General features: G+C 25.0%; 2 protein-coding genes across 9 annotated transcripts; one reads left to right on the top strand and one right to left on the bottom strand.

Annotated features, from left to right (window-relative positions):
- Positions 1-755: 755 nt before the first annotated feature.
- Positions 756-2,448, bottom strand: LOC111031005 (protein anon-73B1). Of its 3 annotated transcripts, none has more exons than XM_022310772.1 (4): positions 2,192-2,448; positions 1,925-2,120; positions 1,633-1,772; positions 756-1,059 (listed from the first exon to the last, which is right to left on the bottom strand). In XM_022310772.1, the coding sequence occupies exons 3-4, from the start codon at positions 1,762-1,764 to the stop codon at positions 949-951; spliced, it is 243 nt and encodes an 80-aa protein (XP_022166464.1). In that variant the 5' UTR covers positions 1,765-1,772; positions 1,925-2,120; positions 2,192-2,448; the 3' UTR covers positions 756-948. The 3 variants fall into 3 exon arrangements, with proteins under 3 accessions (XP_022166464.1, XP_022166465.1, XP_022166463.1); XM_022310773.1 differs by having other exon boundaries at positions 2,423-2,439; XM_022310771.1 differs by having other exon boundaries at positions 1,925-2,416.
- A 311-nt stretch (positions 2,449-2,759) lies between these two features.
- On the top strand, positions 2,760-11,399 carry LOC111031003 (probable serine hydrolase). 6 transcript variants are annotated; one of them, XM_022310766.1, is made up of 7 exons: positions 2,760-2,807; positions 5,162-5,238; positions 5,574-5,734; positions 6,057-6,289; positions 6,383-6,569; positions 7,999-8,291; positions 11,072-11,181. In XM_022310766.1, the coding sequence occupies exons 2-6, from the start codon at positions 5,169-5,171 to the stop codon at positions 8,266-8,268; spliced, it is 921 nt and encodes a 306-aa protein (XP_022166458.1). In that variant the 5' UTR covers positions 2,760-2,807; positions 5,162-5,168; the 3' UTR covers positions 8,269-8,291; positions 11,072-11,181. The 6 variants fall into 6 exon arrangements, with proteins under 6 accessions (XP_022166458.1, XP_022166459.1, XP_022166456.1 ...); XM_022310767.1 differs by lacking the exon at positions 2,760-2,807 and adding an exon at positions 4,198-4,245; XM_022310764.1 differs by lacking the exon at positions 2,760-2,807 and adding an exon at positions 4,933-5,059.
- Positions 11,400-12,967: the final 1,568 nt, after the last annotated feature.

Below are 12,967 nucleotides of genomic sequence, written 5' to 3'. Positions count from 1 at the left end.
ATTACACGTGAGCTCCATTTTAAGTATCTGAAGTATCTTACTTAGAGATACATATTTTGATATATTGAAGTGTTACAAGAATCCAAATATTATGAATATGAAAAGTTATCAAAACTTTTATCATCTTTACTATCATATTAACTTTTATATTTATTAATTGTTAAATTTATAAAATTTAATCATTATAGTTAATTTATAGTTTTCTGTGATTTAAGCAGTTTATTTAATTTTTAAAATCTTGTATAGCTTTTAAGCAAAACCTTCGTAACACCTGAAAACAATAGATACATGTCATCTGCATATATTACTATTTGACCATCAAAATATGATGATGTAATATGATACATTAGTTTTAACTTTTACCTTCAATATCAATTTGGTTAAAATAATACTTACATTAGTTACAATTTACTCTACAATCTGGTAAAAATGTTTTTATTTAAAGTCATACATTTTATAGACATCTAAAATTTGAAGTAAAAATGTTGTAGTGTAAATAGACTATTATATGAATAATATCATACAAAATTAGTCAAATAATCTAAAATGAGTTACTTAATGAAATATAATTAATTATTTGATATTTCTAATCATATTTTTTTAATTGTGTGACTGATGAAGTGATAACCCACCAGTATATTACATAATGTTCATAAAAATTTAGCATGTAATATATCTTATAAATATATATACAGCACAACATTTTGATAAAAATGTATTAAAAAGTTATTTCAAAATCTACAAGGAATTTTTTTTTCTAAGAGTACAATATGTTTACAAAGTCGTATAATTAAACAATATAAAAATAATACATAATTTTAGTTAAATACATAAATGAGATTTAAAAGTTTAAGGTTGTGTATATAAAAAAAAACCTATAAAGATTACTATAATAAAGAATTAAACTTTAAAAAAAGGAACAATATTACAAGAATAAATTATTTGAACTCATCGTCTTTTCTTCTTGTCTTGTTTTCTTGATCTATGATGAGAATATGGACGTCTAGGTGATGCAAATGTACTACCATCAGAGTCATATTCACTGCCATCGCCATTATCCTAAAATTCAATAAATTGATTTAGTATCTTCATTTCATGTTCAACATTAATAAAAAAATATTCATTATTCCAGTAGTTGATATTACCAACAATAGAGCCATACTTTGAAATATTATAATGACTATTGACTAATGTGATAAAGTTAGATTAAGAATTACAATAGAACAAAACTTTATTGTAAGTGTTGTAATAGGAGTTATTACTTCAATAAATAAATTATATTTTTTTACAATTGATGATTCAGATAGATAATAAAGGTTTATGGTATATCAAATATTTTTTCAGTAATCATTTCAGTAAAGTTCTTTATATTGAAAAAATCTATTGAAAATTATGTTAGTACCTATATGGCACTATTTTAACACAGTATTGTTCTATTGAGTTAAGTTTTTTATTGCACACAAGTACTTTTTTACAATAATTTAGAGTACCATGTACCATATAATAAACCTATTATAAAATGGAACTATGATTCTATTGGCATCTACTCTGCACATCACTGACTACAAAATCTTTATTTCATTAACTTGATAATGAATAAATATAAATTATTTCAGCATTATTAATAATTACTTTTGAGTCATTAGATTGGTCTGTCAGTAAAAATACAGTTGTTATGCATACTAATTGAAATATAGCAACTAAGTATAAACCATAACGGATTACAGCATCAAATACTTCATCTGATTCTTCCATTGGAAACATCTTGAAAACTAATAAAAAGAAAAATTACAAATATTATTGTTGCATATATAATGGTAACTTAACTAGGTAAATGCTATGACATCAATATTTATTATGTTTTAATTAGATATAATTGTAAAAAAATGTACATATATTATTAAAATTTAAACAGGCCAAATACCAGTTTTTGGATTGAATGTCCTCTTGAATACAAAGTTGCCACAAGGTTTGTAAAACAATTTTAACCAAACACTAAACAATCTTAAAAATCTGGCGTTGTAATGGAATATTATTTATTCTGATTTAAATGTATAAGATGACATTAAAGGTGATGTATGATATATGTGTTTTAGTATAAATGCAAACACTTTTCAGACCTAAAACATTAATGTAAATTATAAGTAATTTTCAATGATATCGACTTAATAAAAATACAAATCGTAAATACATGTTAGTATCAACCAAAATGTTGAATAATAAAACAAAATACTTATTTAAAATACTGAAATTCTATTCGTGTGTCATAGCCAATCATCGCCATTGACAATAAATTCTAGTACCTATTCTCAAATTTACAATAATTACGCTCTACACGAAATATTCGTTGTTCGTTTATCAAATATCAACATAACAATAATAATATTAAATAACAAGAAATAACAAAAAATATTGGAATTACTTGTTATTGATTTTCATGAACGTGTTATCACGTCTTGTGTTATTCTTGTAATCATGGTGATAATACACGTTGATACACGTTGTTGATAATAAAAAACACATTTAAAACTGTTGCTATCATGTATAAGCCATAGAAAAAGGGTTAAAGCTCATTTCAATTTTCAGCCTATCATTAATTGTTTCTGATTTTTAACATTTTCATACTTTTTCTTTAGTCTTATCTGTTTTAAATGTTTTAATAAACTCAAAATTTCAAATAAAAAAAATATTTTTGTATTTATAAAAATTAACTAGACACCATATAATTTATAACTTTATTTTTTGTTCTTCTATATTATATGGTTTTGTACTTCAAAGTATTATTATTTTCATAGATTTGGTTTCATGTATGTACATAATTATTTTACATCTACAGAAATGTATTAATGTACTTGTTAATTTACAATATTATTTAGTTTAGGCTGATCAGTGATCACTAATTTATATACGTAAATACGTTTATTATAGTTAAGTTAAGTTGTTATTAATATTGATAGTATTTTCACTGTTTCATTGCTTATACTTAAAATGTTTCATACAAATTAAAGCATGTAATCATAATATGTTTATTTATTTTAAAATTTTAGTTATGTATAAAATATGTTTTAATTTTTTAATAAAATCATTAACAGTTATGTACATAATATAATTGTCATTAGTTTTGATGATTTTATTTATAAAATTTAAGCTCTTATAGAATCTTGAAAATGTATTTGATTTGATTCTAAAAGCTTTGACGTTTGAATTCAAGGCAATGTCGTTCATATTATATTTTTCTAACTATACAGAATTTGTTTGTTTAAATTCCACATTATCATAAATTACATTTATTGACCTTCCTATACATAATTATTTAAGGAAACTTACAACCAACAATTTAAGAAGAAAAATTTTTATGAGATTGTTTTGTTTATTTTATTACATTTTTAATTACATTTACATATATGTCTATATCTAAAAACTATAATCAACACATCTTATAACTATTTTTTTTTGTTATATATTTTATAAACGTTTGTCTGATAGGTATCCTAATTATTTTTAATTTCTTACAAATATGAAATAACCCTACAAATTTTAATTAAGTAATTAATAATAATCTAAATTATTTTATAAAATAGGTATTGTACTCAAAATATGAGTTTCAATGTTAAATAAATATCTAATAAGTTTTGAATTTAACTAGGCTGCAAACATAAAATTTATTATTGGTTATTTAAAAATAATTTTAGACTTATAAGTCACATGTATAAACTTAAAATTTACCATGGCCATAATTAATTAATACTTTCGTGAATATATTTTGTGCTAATGAGTTATTTAAATTTATTCTTCACCTGTGTCTATTTTTTAATACCAGAAATCTATAGGGAACAATAGTTAAACAATACACTCATATATATATATATATATTCTTATATTTACAATACATTACTGAATAGTGAATACTGATTGAGTGTGTTTTTTTTTGACTATGCAAATTATTACTGAAGTACAGACAGTGAATTATTTTGTTAGTTAATACTTTTATTCCTATCAAGCTAAGTGTTACTATTGGGTGACTTCTTAACCACGCATATTACCTGTTATTTTATATTCTCTTTTCATATATACTTATTGTGCTATTCTGTATAGATTGTATATTACCTCAAAAAAATAAAAAAAAATAAAAAAAATATACTTTTTTAGGTAATACAATTATGACTGTTAAGTTAAATAATAATAATGCCATACCATGATATAAGCTTTGGAACAATATTTTATTGATCTACCAAATTGCTCTAAGTATGTACCTATTGATAATTCATTGTTATTGTTATGCTATATAGAATGGTTTTTAATAATGAATTCTAACAATTAATGTATATTGAATGTGAGGATTGTATTTATATAAAATAATTTAAATGTTATCAAGGAAAAACCCGTTAAAATTTAAATTTAAATACTCTTTAAAATATTTATTTACTATTTATTAAATGACAAAGATCATTTAGGTGTTTAATATATTATTTCATTACATGATTTGTTTGAATACTCCTGAAATTAACATAGGTCAATGGAAACTGGAATAATATACCTAGTTAAATTTAAATTGATCAATATCTACTAGGGGAAGCTTTTTGTAATTATGGCATTTGATATTTCAAATAGTTAAGAGTATTAATACACGAAGGTATAATAATTTTAAGAAATTGTTTATTATTTTGAACCAATATTTAATAATAAATAACTTTTTTTCAAGCATAATACAATTTTTTAAAAATCCTAATATTTATGTTTAAAAAATGACTATTATAATTATGTAAATTTAAATTGGCATACTAAATTATTTATTGTAACAGTTAAAAAAATATTGTTACATAAATATAGGTATTAGATAAGATTATGAAAAAAAAATTTTAATCTTTGACATGACATTCTATAAATAATGAATAATGATATAACTTTAAAGTTAATTTAATATTATAAGTTGGTAATTCATTTGATTATGATTAAATATCCATAAACTATTTGGCATTTGTTATTTAATTGGAATAACGATTAACCAGATAAAAGTTGTTAGGTTACTCAGTGATTTAGGTTTTTTCCAATTTTATTGGTAATTAAGTTTAGTTTCTAGTTTTTAACCTTTTACCATAAATTGTTTATACTAGTTATGAATAATATAATTCAAGTATTAGTATAATAACTTTTATTTCAGAATTACAATGGAACCATCTGTTAGTGGACCAACATTTGAAGAAATTCAAATTCCTGTACCATTTGGTTTTGTAAGTGGTAAGTATTTATCTATGTTTTGTTATTAAGTATTATTAGGAGACACGAGTATTTATATTTACAAAGTAGTATTACTAAACGCTCTTTTTACTTTAGCCACCTCATCAAATTATTTTTGTACAACCCATTTGTTGACACAAAGTAGGTAACATTTAACACAGAATGTCAATTTTCTAATTTAGTAAATAGATAAGGTATGTACATTTTCTTATGGCACTATTTTTTAACATATTGTGACTTAAAATGATCAATGTTTATTTGTTTCTACCTATGGGTTTACAGAATTATATATTTTCGATATATATTGGTATAATATTTATTATTTATCTGTTTAGGTAAATGGTGGGGACCAAAAGATAAACAGCCCATAATTGCAATTCACGGATGGCAAGATAATGCTGGGACGTTTGATCCTTTAATCGAATTACTACCAAAAGATTTGTCTATTTTATGTATCGATCTACCAGGACATGGACGATCTTCTCATATTCCCTTGGTAAAAATGTCATTTTTCATTAAATTTAAATTATGATTTGTATCTAATTTTTTACACAGTACAAAAAAGATTTATAACAGAATAATCTCTTGCATGAATTTCACATAATCACAATCCAGTGATAAGTAATTTTGTTCCTTTATAAGATAATATAATATTCTTTACAAATTTGCTATAGTTTATTTTATATATGAAAAATAATCTTATAAACTTTCTATCTTTTATTTTAAACATGATGTAATATTTTAAATAAATCATGAAACAACTTGATAAATTATTCATGTTAAGACCATAGATTAATATAGTCAATTATGTTTCATAGGGTTTGCCGTATTATATATTTTGGGATGGCCTAGCTATTTTAAGAAGAATAGTCAGACATTATAATTGGAGAAATGTTTCTATTATGGGCCATTCTTTGGGTGCAGCTATTGGATTTTTATATGCAGCATCATACCCCGATGATACAGAAATGTTGATATCTATTGATACAGTAGCACCAGTAATTTTTGACCCTAGTGAAATTGTTAAAAATACAGGACCAAATGTTGATAAGTTAGTTTTATTTTATACATATTTTCTTTACATAAATTACTAAATATGGCAATATATGATTAATAAGTAAATAATATCTAAAATATATTTTAGACTCATATATTACGATGCATTAGGACTTGATAAAATGCCTTCTTACAAATATTCAGATATGATTGATTTAGTCGTGGATGGACACCATGGTACATTGACTCGTAAATCTTGTGAAATACTTATGAGACGTGGCATGTATCGTGTTAATGATAATAAATATTTGTTTTCTAGAGATATACGTCTTAAGGTAAATATATAAATTTATATTTTTTTTATGTATACATTTATTATAAGGGAATAATTAATTTTAACAAATACTCTTTTTATGTCCAGTACAAAAGTGCAATTAACTATTCATCAATTTAATATATACATAATTAATGTGTTTAGAAATAGTACCTATTAGATATACTATACCTAATAATTTTTTATTTGAAATGACAAATAATTTTTTTATTTTTCAAAGGTCTATTTAAGCTTTTATTCAAATATAACTCATTGTTATAATAAAATAAAAATAATAATATGAATCTAATAAGTATCAAAATATGCAAAACATTTATGAAAATCAATTTACAAAATAGCTATGTTACTAGATCCCTCATAAATTCTACTATAAAAATACAAGCTATGCAAACTCTCTCTGGTCAACATTATGTTTACTTAAAATAATTATGATTTTTTATTATTTGATATAATTTATATGCTTGACTTTTTTTTTTAATGGTATGTTCATACTATTATATAAGTTAAATTAAAATGTCTATTTAATTTAACTTATGATTTCTTATTTTATTAGTAGCTCGATTATAATTATTGCTCACAGCTGAAGAAATTGATTTATATTATTTTTTTATATATATTTACTATGGTTTATACATTTAACTTTTAAAAAAAATGTATGTCCAAATTATATTCTATACAATGATATAATTATAAAGGACAAACAAAGTTATCACAGACTCTGGAGAGGTTACAAACGCCTAATAATGCTATTTTAATCCAGAACTACAATTATTGTAATTTAATGGTAAATTTAATCATAAAACTAAAAGGTGCAAATTTAAGGCTTCTCATTGGTTTTTATTTATATTTAAATTTTAATGACAGATATGAGCATTTAAAAATTATAATATTTTACAGTTATTATCCCTAACCTATAAACTATGGGTTATTGGGTTATATAATAATTTATGTATACTTATCTAGGATTAGGTCTATAAAAAAAATATTTATAAAAGCTTACAAGATTCCCTGAATAATATTTTGATCTTTCAGTTTCATAATAGGCCAATTTACTGTAGTAAGTATTTATACAATTATACTAACAACATAAAATGGATTTTTGAATATAAATTTGCTATGCTTTATATCTGAAAGCTCATGTACGACGGCAACAACACATTCTGATATAACATTTTCTTAGGGGAATTTAAATTATTCTAAATTGTAAATTCAATTTAACAATTTTGCATTTAGGTATATTATATATTGTAAAAAAATTTTTAAATATAATATCATTAAAAATTCAATTGTATTTATTAAAACTGAATTTGTGGTTTAGTGGTCAAGTAATGTACTCTAAAGTATTGAGTTAGGTAGGTATCAATGCAAAAATATCTAAAAGCTAATGGGATTGCTATCTAATATCTTAATATTAAATTTTGCATGTACAGGTTGCGTGGATGGGTTTACCATCTCTAGATGTAGTTACAGCATTTGCTGGTAAAATAACATGTCGCTATATGAATATCAAAGCTAAACCATACAGATCATTAGACAACTGGCCAGTCTATTCACAAGTCTTGGAAATTATAAAAATGAATGCAAAAGACTTTGTTTTTAAGGAATATGATGGTACTCATCACTTACATCTCAATAATCCAGAGTGTTTAGCTTCAGATGTCGCAACTTTCATTCAACAGTCTATCAGCTCATCACTGTGATATTATATCATATCATATAACATGTAATTATAAAATAGTACCTATTTGTTTTCCTATACTATACATAACACATATACATACTATATGGTATACATAACACATCATATGTTTAGTAATAATATAATTTATACATAGAATATTTATAATATACTATAATGTATTTGATGTATAAGTATACAACTTATAATTAAACAGGTCTATACTACATATTATATCTATGACCTACCTATCTAGGTTGCTACCGAATTATACTTTCTAGTTAGAGCTCAATCCCTAGACCATCATGGCTTCATGCAGGACAGCCACCACAAGTACAGGGGCCCATTGAAATAAATTTATAATTTTTGAAATGTTGAAAGGAATTCTTATATTATATTAAATGATATTTTACAGAGCCCTCAAAAATATTTAGTACGGGGGCTCAAAATATGATGTGCTTCATGTACCAATGTACCATATTCAACTATGATGAATTCCACGACTTCCATCACTCGTTATTTCATTGTCTAGCATCCTCGTCCAACAAACTCAATAAAAAAAAAGTTTTTTATACTGGCTTGTATAAGTGCACCACCCCTTTTTTAAAGATCACTTAAAATATTTGTAGACAGATTCACACAGAGTTGTGTTACTAGTAGTTTTTATGGTTTTAGAGACATTTGTCTATGAGTTTAGACTACATAAACGACTATTGCATGGGCGCCCATTGGGAGGGGCAAGACAGGGCACTTGCCCCCCCTCCCCTGGAAAAAAATATTATGAACTTGTAGCTCAATAAATATTACCACAATATTACCTTATAACCGAAATTTTTTATTTTGATCCCCCTAAAATGTTACCTATGGGCGCCCATGGACTATTGTAATGTGAAAAATTGTCATTATGGGAATTGAATTAATTTATTGACACATATAGAGGAGATTTTGTTTAGTACCTACATATGTTTTTTTGTATGAAAAGTTGAATTCAGTTAGTGTGGGAAATTGTTGCTGATCCGCACACATATCCGGAACGGGGATTCCATGGGGATGAGTTTGAATTGTATGTTTAAATGTTATATAATTTAGATTATATATTTATAGGTTAATGGGGGGTCAAAAGTAAGCGGAAGCGACCATTTATAGGGACTGGAGTTTTGAATTTGATGTACAAATGTGGGCCATAAACCATGTGAGACTTTAATCTAATAGCTAATTGAATAACTAAACAACGGGACACGATAATGTTTAATTTTTTTTTTTTTTGGAAATAAAATTGTTATCCCAATCTATGTGTTGTATATTATATGAATTTTGCTTATTAACAATATAGGTAGTATGTAATTGATGTGTGTTAACGAGGGCGTAGCTCACGATGGGTAATACAATTTGAGAACGATGCGAAAATGCGATCGTCACCACTTGTTAGTGGATAATATCGACCAACATTACCCTAAAACCAGTTTCGTGGTCAAAATCTCGAAATAATAGTAATAGCGTGCAGCAATAGGTACATCGTACGCACAATAGGTGCAAGGAAATTGTTTTAATCTATTTTGAAACTAGATTTATTTTGCATTGGGTGTGCTGCTTAAAACTCATATTTTTTGTAGCTTTTTTCTAGCAACGTTTCAGAAAAAAAAATATGCAAACGTATCTGAATCTATGGTATGTAATATATACCTAAGACTTATGAGTTTATAATATAGGTATCAATGTACCATGCTTTGATTACCAACATATTACATAATATATTATTAAATATTTAATCGCCAATGGCCTTAAGACCTAACCTTGACCATGCAGTTGTTCTAAAAAATTGCTTTATTATAATAATCGTGCACAATCTTGAGTTAAAACATTATTTGTTATTTACGAATTACCCACATATAATCACATCGGTTCATTTATAATGATATATCAATGAATTATTAATCTATATTTAGGAATATACAGAGTGATTCATCAAGCATGCTCACCCGTTTTTTCCCTATTATAATAAATTTATTCAAAACCAGATTTTTTGAGTTTTTAGGTATATACTTTAAGACTTTATTTTCAAATTCTTGAGGTTTTTTGTACTACTTAAGGATTGCCCTGTACTCCTGTATCCTGTGGAGGTACAAAATTCTGTTTTTCAAATGAGGACAATCTTAATCAACTGTAAATTATACAGTGGATAATTTTTTTGAAAATGTTGATGGTGTCTGATTCAAAATGCGTATAACGAATAGTTTTTGAGTTCTTTAACTTTGAATTAATAATAAATATGGAGGCTGTGGAAAATTGTAGTCATTAACTATTAATATTAATCTATAAATATTAATAATTTGTAAAAATGACCCCCAAGTATAGTAAAAATCAAATACTGCATAAAATTTTACATCTATTTTTGTATTTTTTTTTAAACCATTTTTAAGGACCATCATCTTTAGTATAATCATTTTAATAACTAAGAGAGTACTCATTTAAATTTTGAATTAAGAACATCAGCATTTTCAAAAAAATTATTTAATAATATACAGTAAAAAAGGGGGATTCTCATTTGAAAAATAGCTTTTGAGTATTCTTAAAATTTCAAGAATCCGAACTTTAATAAATTCATTACCTAAGGAAAGATAGGAGGGTGGGTCATGCTTGAAATCACTTTGAATACGTATATTAGAGTACATAAATATATTTATAGGTATATTATAAATTATAATATAAATTTTGTATATTTGTACATATATTGTGTTTATGAAAGTTACCGTTAATTTATATGTACGTATTTAAATAATTATTTGCACAAATAACTAGATTATTTGTGTTATTTTGTTTTACAGGTCAACAGGTTCGCTTTACCATCATTTGACACTACAAACGAATTTGCAAAACAGATTCGTTGTCGTTACTTAATGATCAAAGCAGTTCCGGGTAGGGTGCGTGATAATTGGTCACTTTTTCAAAGTATATTAGATACAATAAAACAATCTACAGCCGATTTTAATTACGTAGAAGTTGAAGGGTCTCATCATGTACATTTAAATGACGCTACCAAAGTTGTTCCACACATCTTAAATTTTTTTAAAAATGTTGCTTAATTGTAATTTGTAATTTTAATTATATATTATAGGTACAAGTAAACAAATACATAAGTACCTAATTATAACTAATTATAATGTATACATTAAATACAATAAACGAGCGTGGATGATTGCTAAAATGTTTATTATTTATTCGCTAGTCGATAACCTCGACGATTATTCGCTGTCATCTAAGCTGTGTTGTCTTTGTTTAATCCTAGCTGTAGCCTCTATAGGCACCTACCTATACATGTTACCATGATAGTTATTATAGATAGTATAGAACTATCTATAATCAATGATATAAACAATTTAACACAATATCATATTGTAGATCTAACCTCGGATACTTTTTTACGGTTAAAAATGATTCTAGTCCCTAATATATAGAACTTATTATTGGTTAACTTATGTGAAAAGGTTATTTGATAATATTGGACGTAATTTACTATGAACTATTAAGTACCTAGGTACGTATGTATATTAAAGAATAGCAAAACTAAAGAAAACCTTTTAATATATTATAAAAAATGTAGTCTGTAGCGAGCGGTGAAAATTATAATAATAATATAATATATAGAGTTATTAGCGACTACATACACAAGACGCATCCATCGTATAGCTAGTATCTACCTACTTCTATTTTTCACCACAAGGAAAAATGTAATGTTTTTTCTACATTTTTGAATTTTTCACATCACTATCAGCATCGAAACCTAATGATTATTGGATAATGGATATTGAATTTGGTCTTTTAGTTCTTAGTTTATTAGTCTATTCATTAGGTTCCAATTCGGGTCAAAATCATCATCAGAATAATGGATATTTATGATTCTTGTATTAAAAATAAAATTCCCAACAAAGAAGCTACAATAAAGTATTTAATTATTTAAAGGCGTTGCCTTATATAATGGAAATCGATTGTAAATATATTATCAACATAATATAATATAGCTGAGGTTATTGATAGTCATTATATCACTTTCGTCATCAACATATTTAAAAAATTAATTAGATATATGTAGGTACTTAAATCTACCTACTATAAAACATTTATAATTTTTGTATTAAATATTCAATTTACCGTTTTTTTTATTGTTTGAATAATTTAAAAATGTATTATTTATGTTAATGTCCTCGATGCATCATGGTGGTGCTTAGGTAGGTGTTGCCAATAATTATCTAGAATCACGATTATAAATTTATTTATCCATGTCTAGAACTAAAAGAAACATATTTTTTTCAAAGTATTTACTTATTTCCTACTATTTATATAGTAAATAAGTATAAACATAAACTCTATTTCCGACTATATAGAAGCACGAAGCGGTTTTTTTGAGCGTTCTGACTTTTCCACCAAAAAAATGCACAAAAAAATCTAAACATACCTTATATAAGATTATATATTAGGATATATAGCTGGTGCTGAACTGCATAGGTATAATAGCAAAAATTGTTTGTTTTCGAAAATGCATTCACGTCTCTTGAAATATTTCCAAAACATCGTTTGTCTACTAATACATTTCTTACTTCTATTTTAAACCATAAATCGTAACATACCTAGCTATAGGTAAACATACAACATTAGCACCGCACCAATTAATTTACTTATATTAATTTCGTGTATGAGATTCAGAGGCGGATTTCCCATTAGGC

Source organism: Myzus persicae, unplaced genomic scaffold, assembly GCF_001856785.1.
Source record: "Myzus persicae strain clone G006 unplaced genomic scaffold, MPER_G0061.0, whole genome shotgun sequence".
NCBI lineage: Eukaryota > Metazoa > Arthropoda > Insecta > Hemiptera > Aphididae > Myzus > Myzus persicae.
The sequence above is the reverse complement of the archived record's forward strand: the minus strand, read 5'-3'. Positions and strand labels throughout refer to the sequence as shown.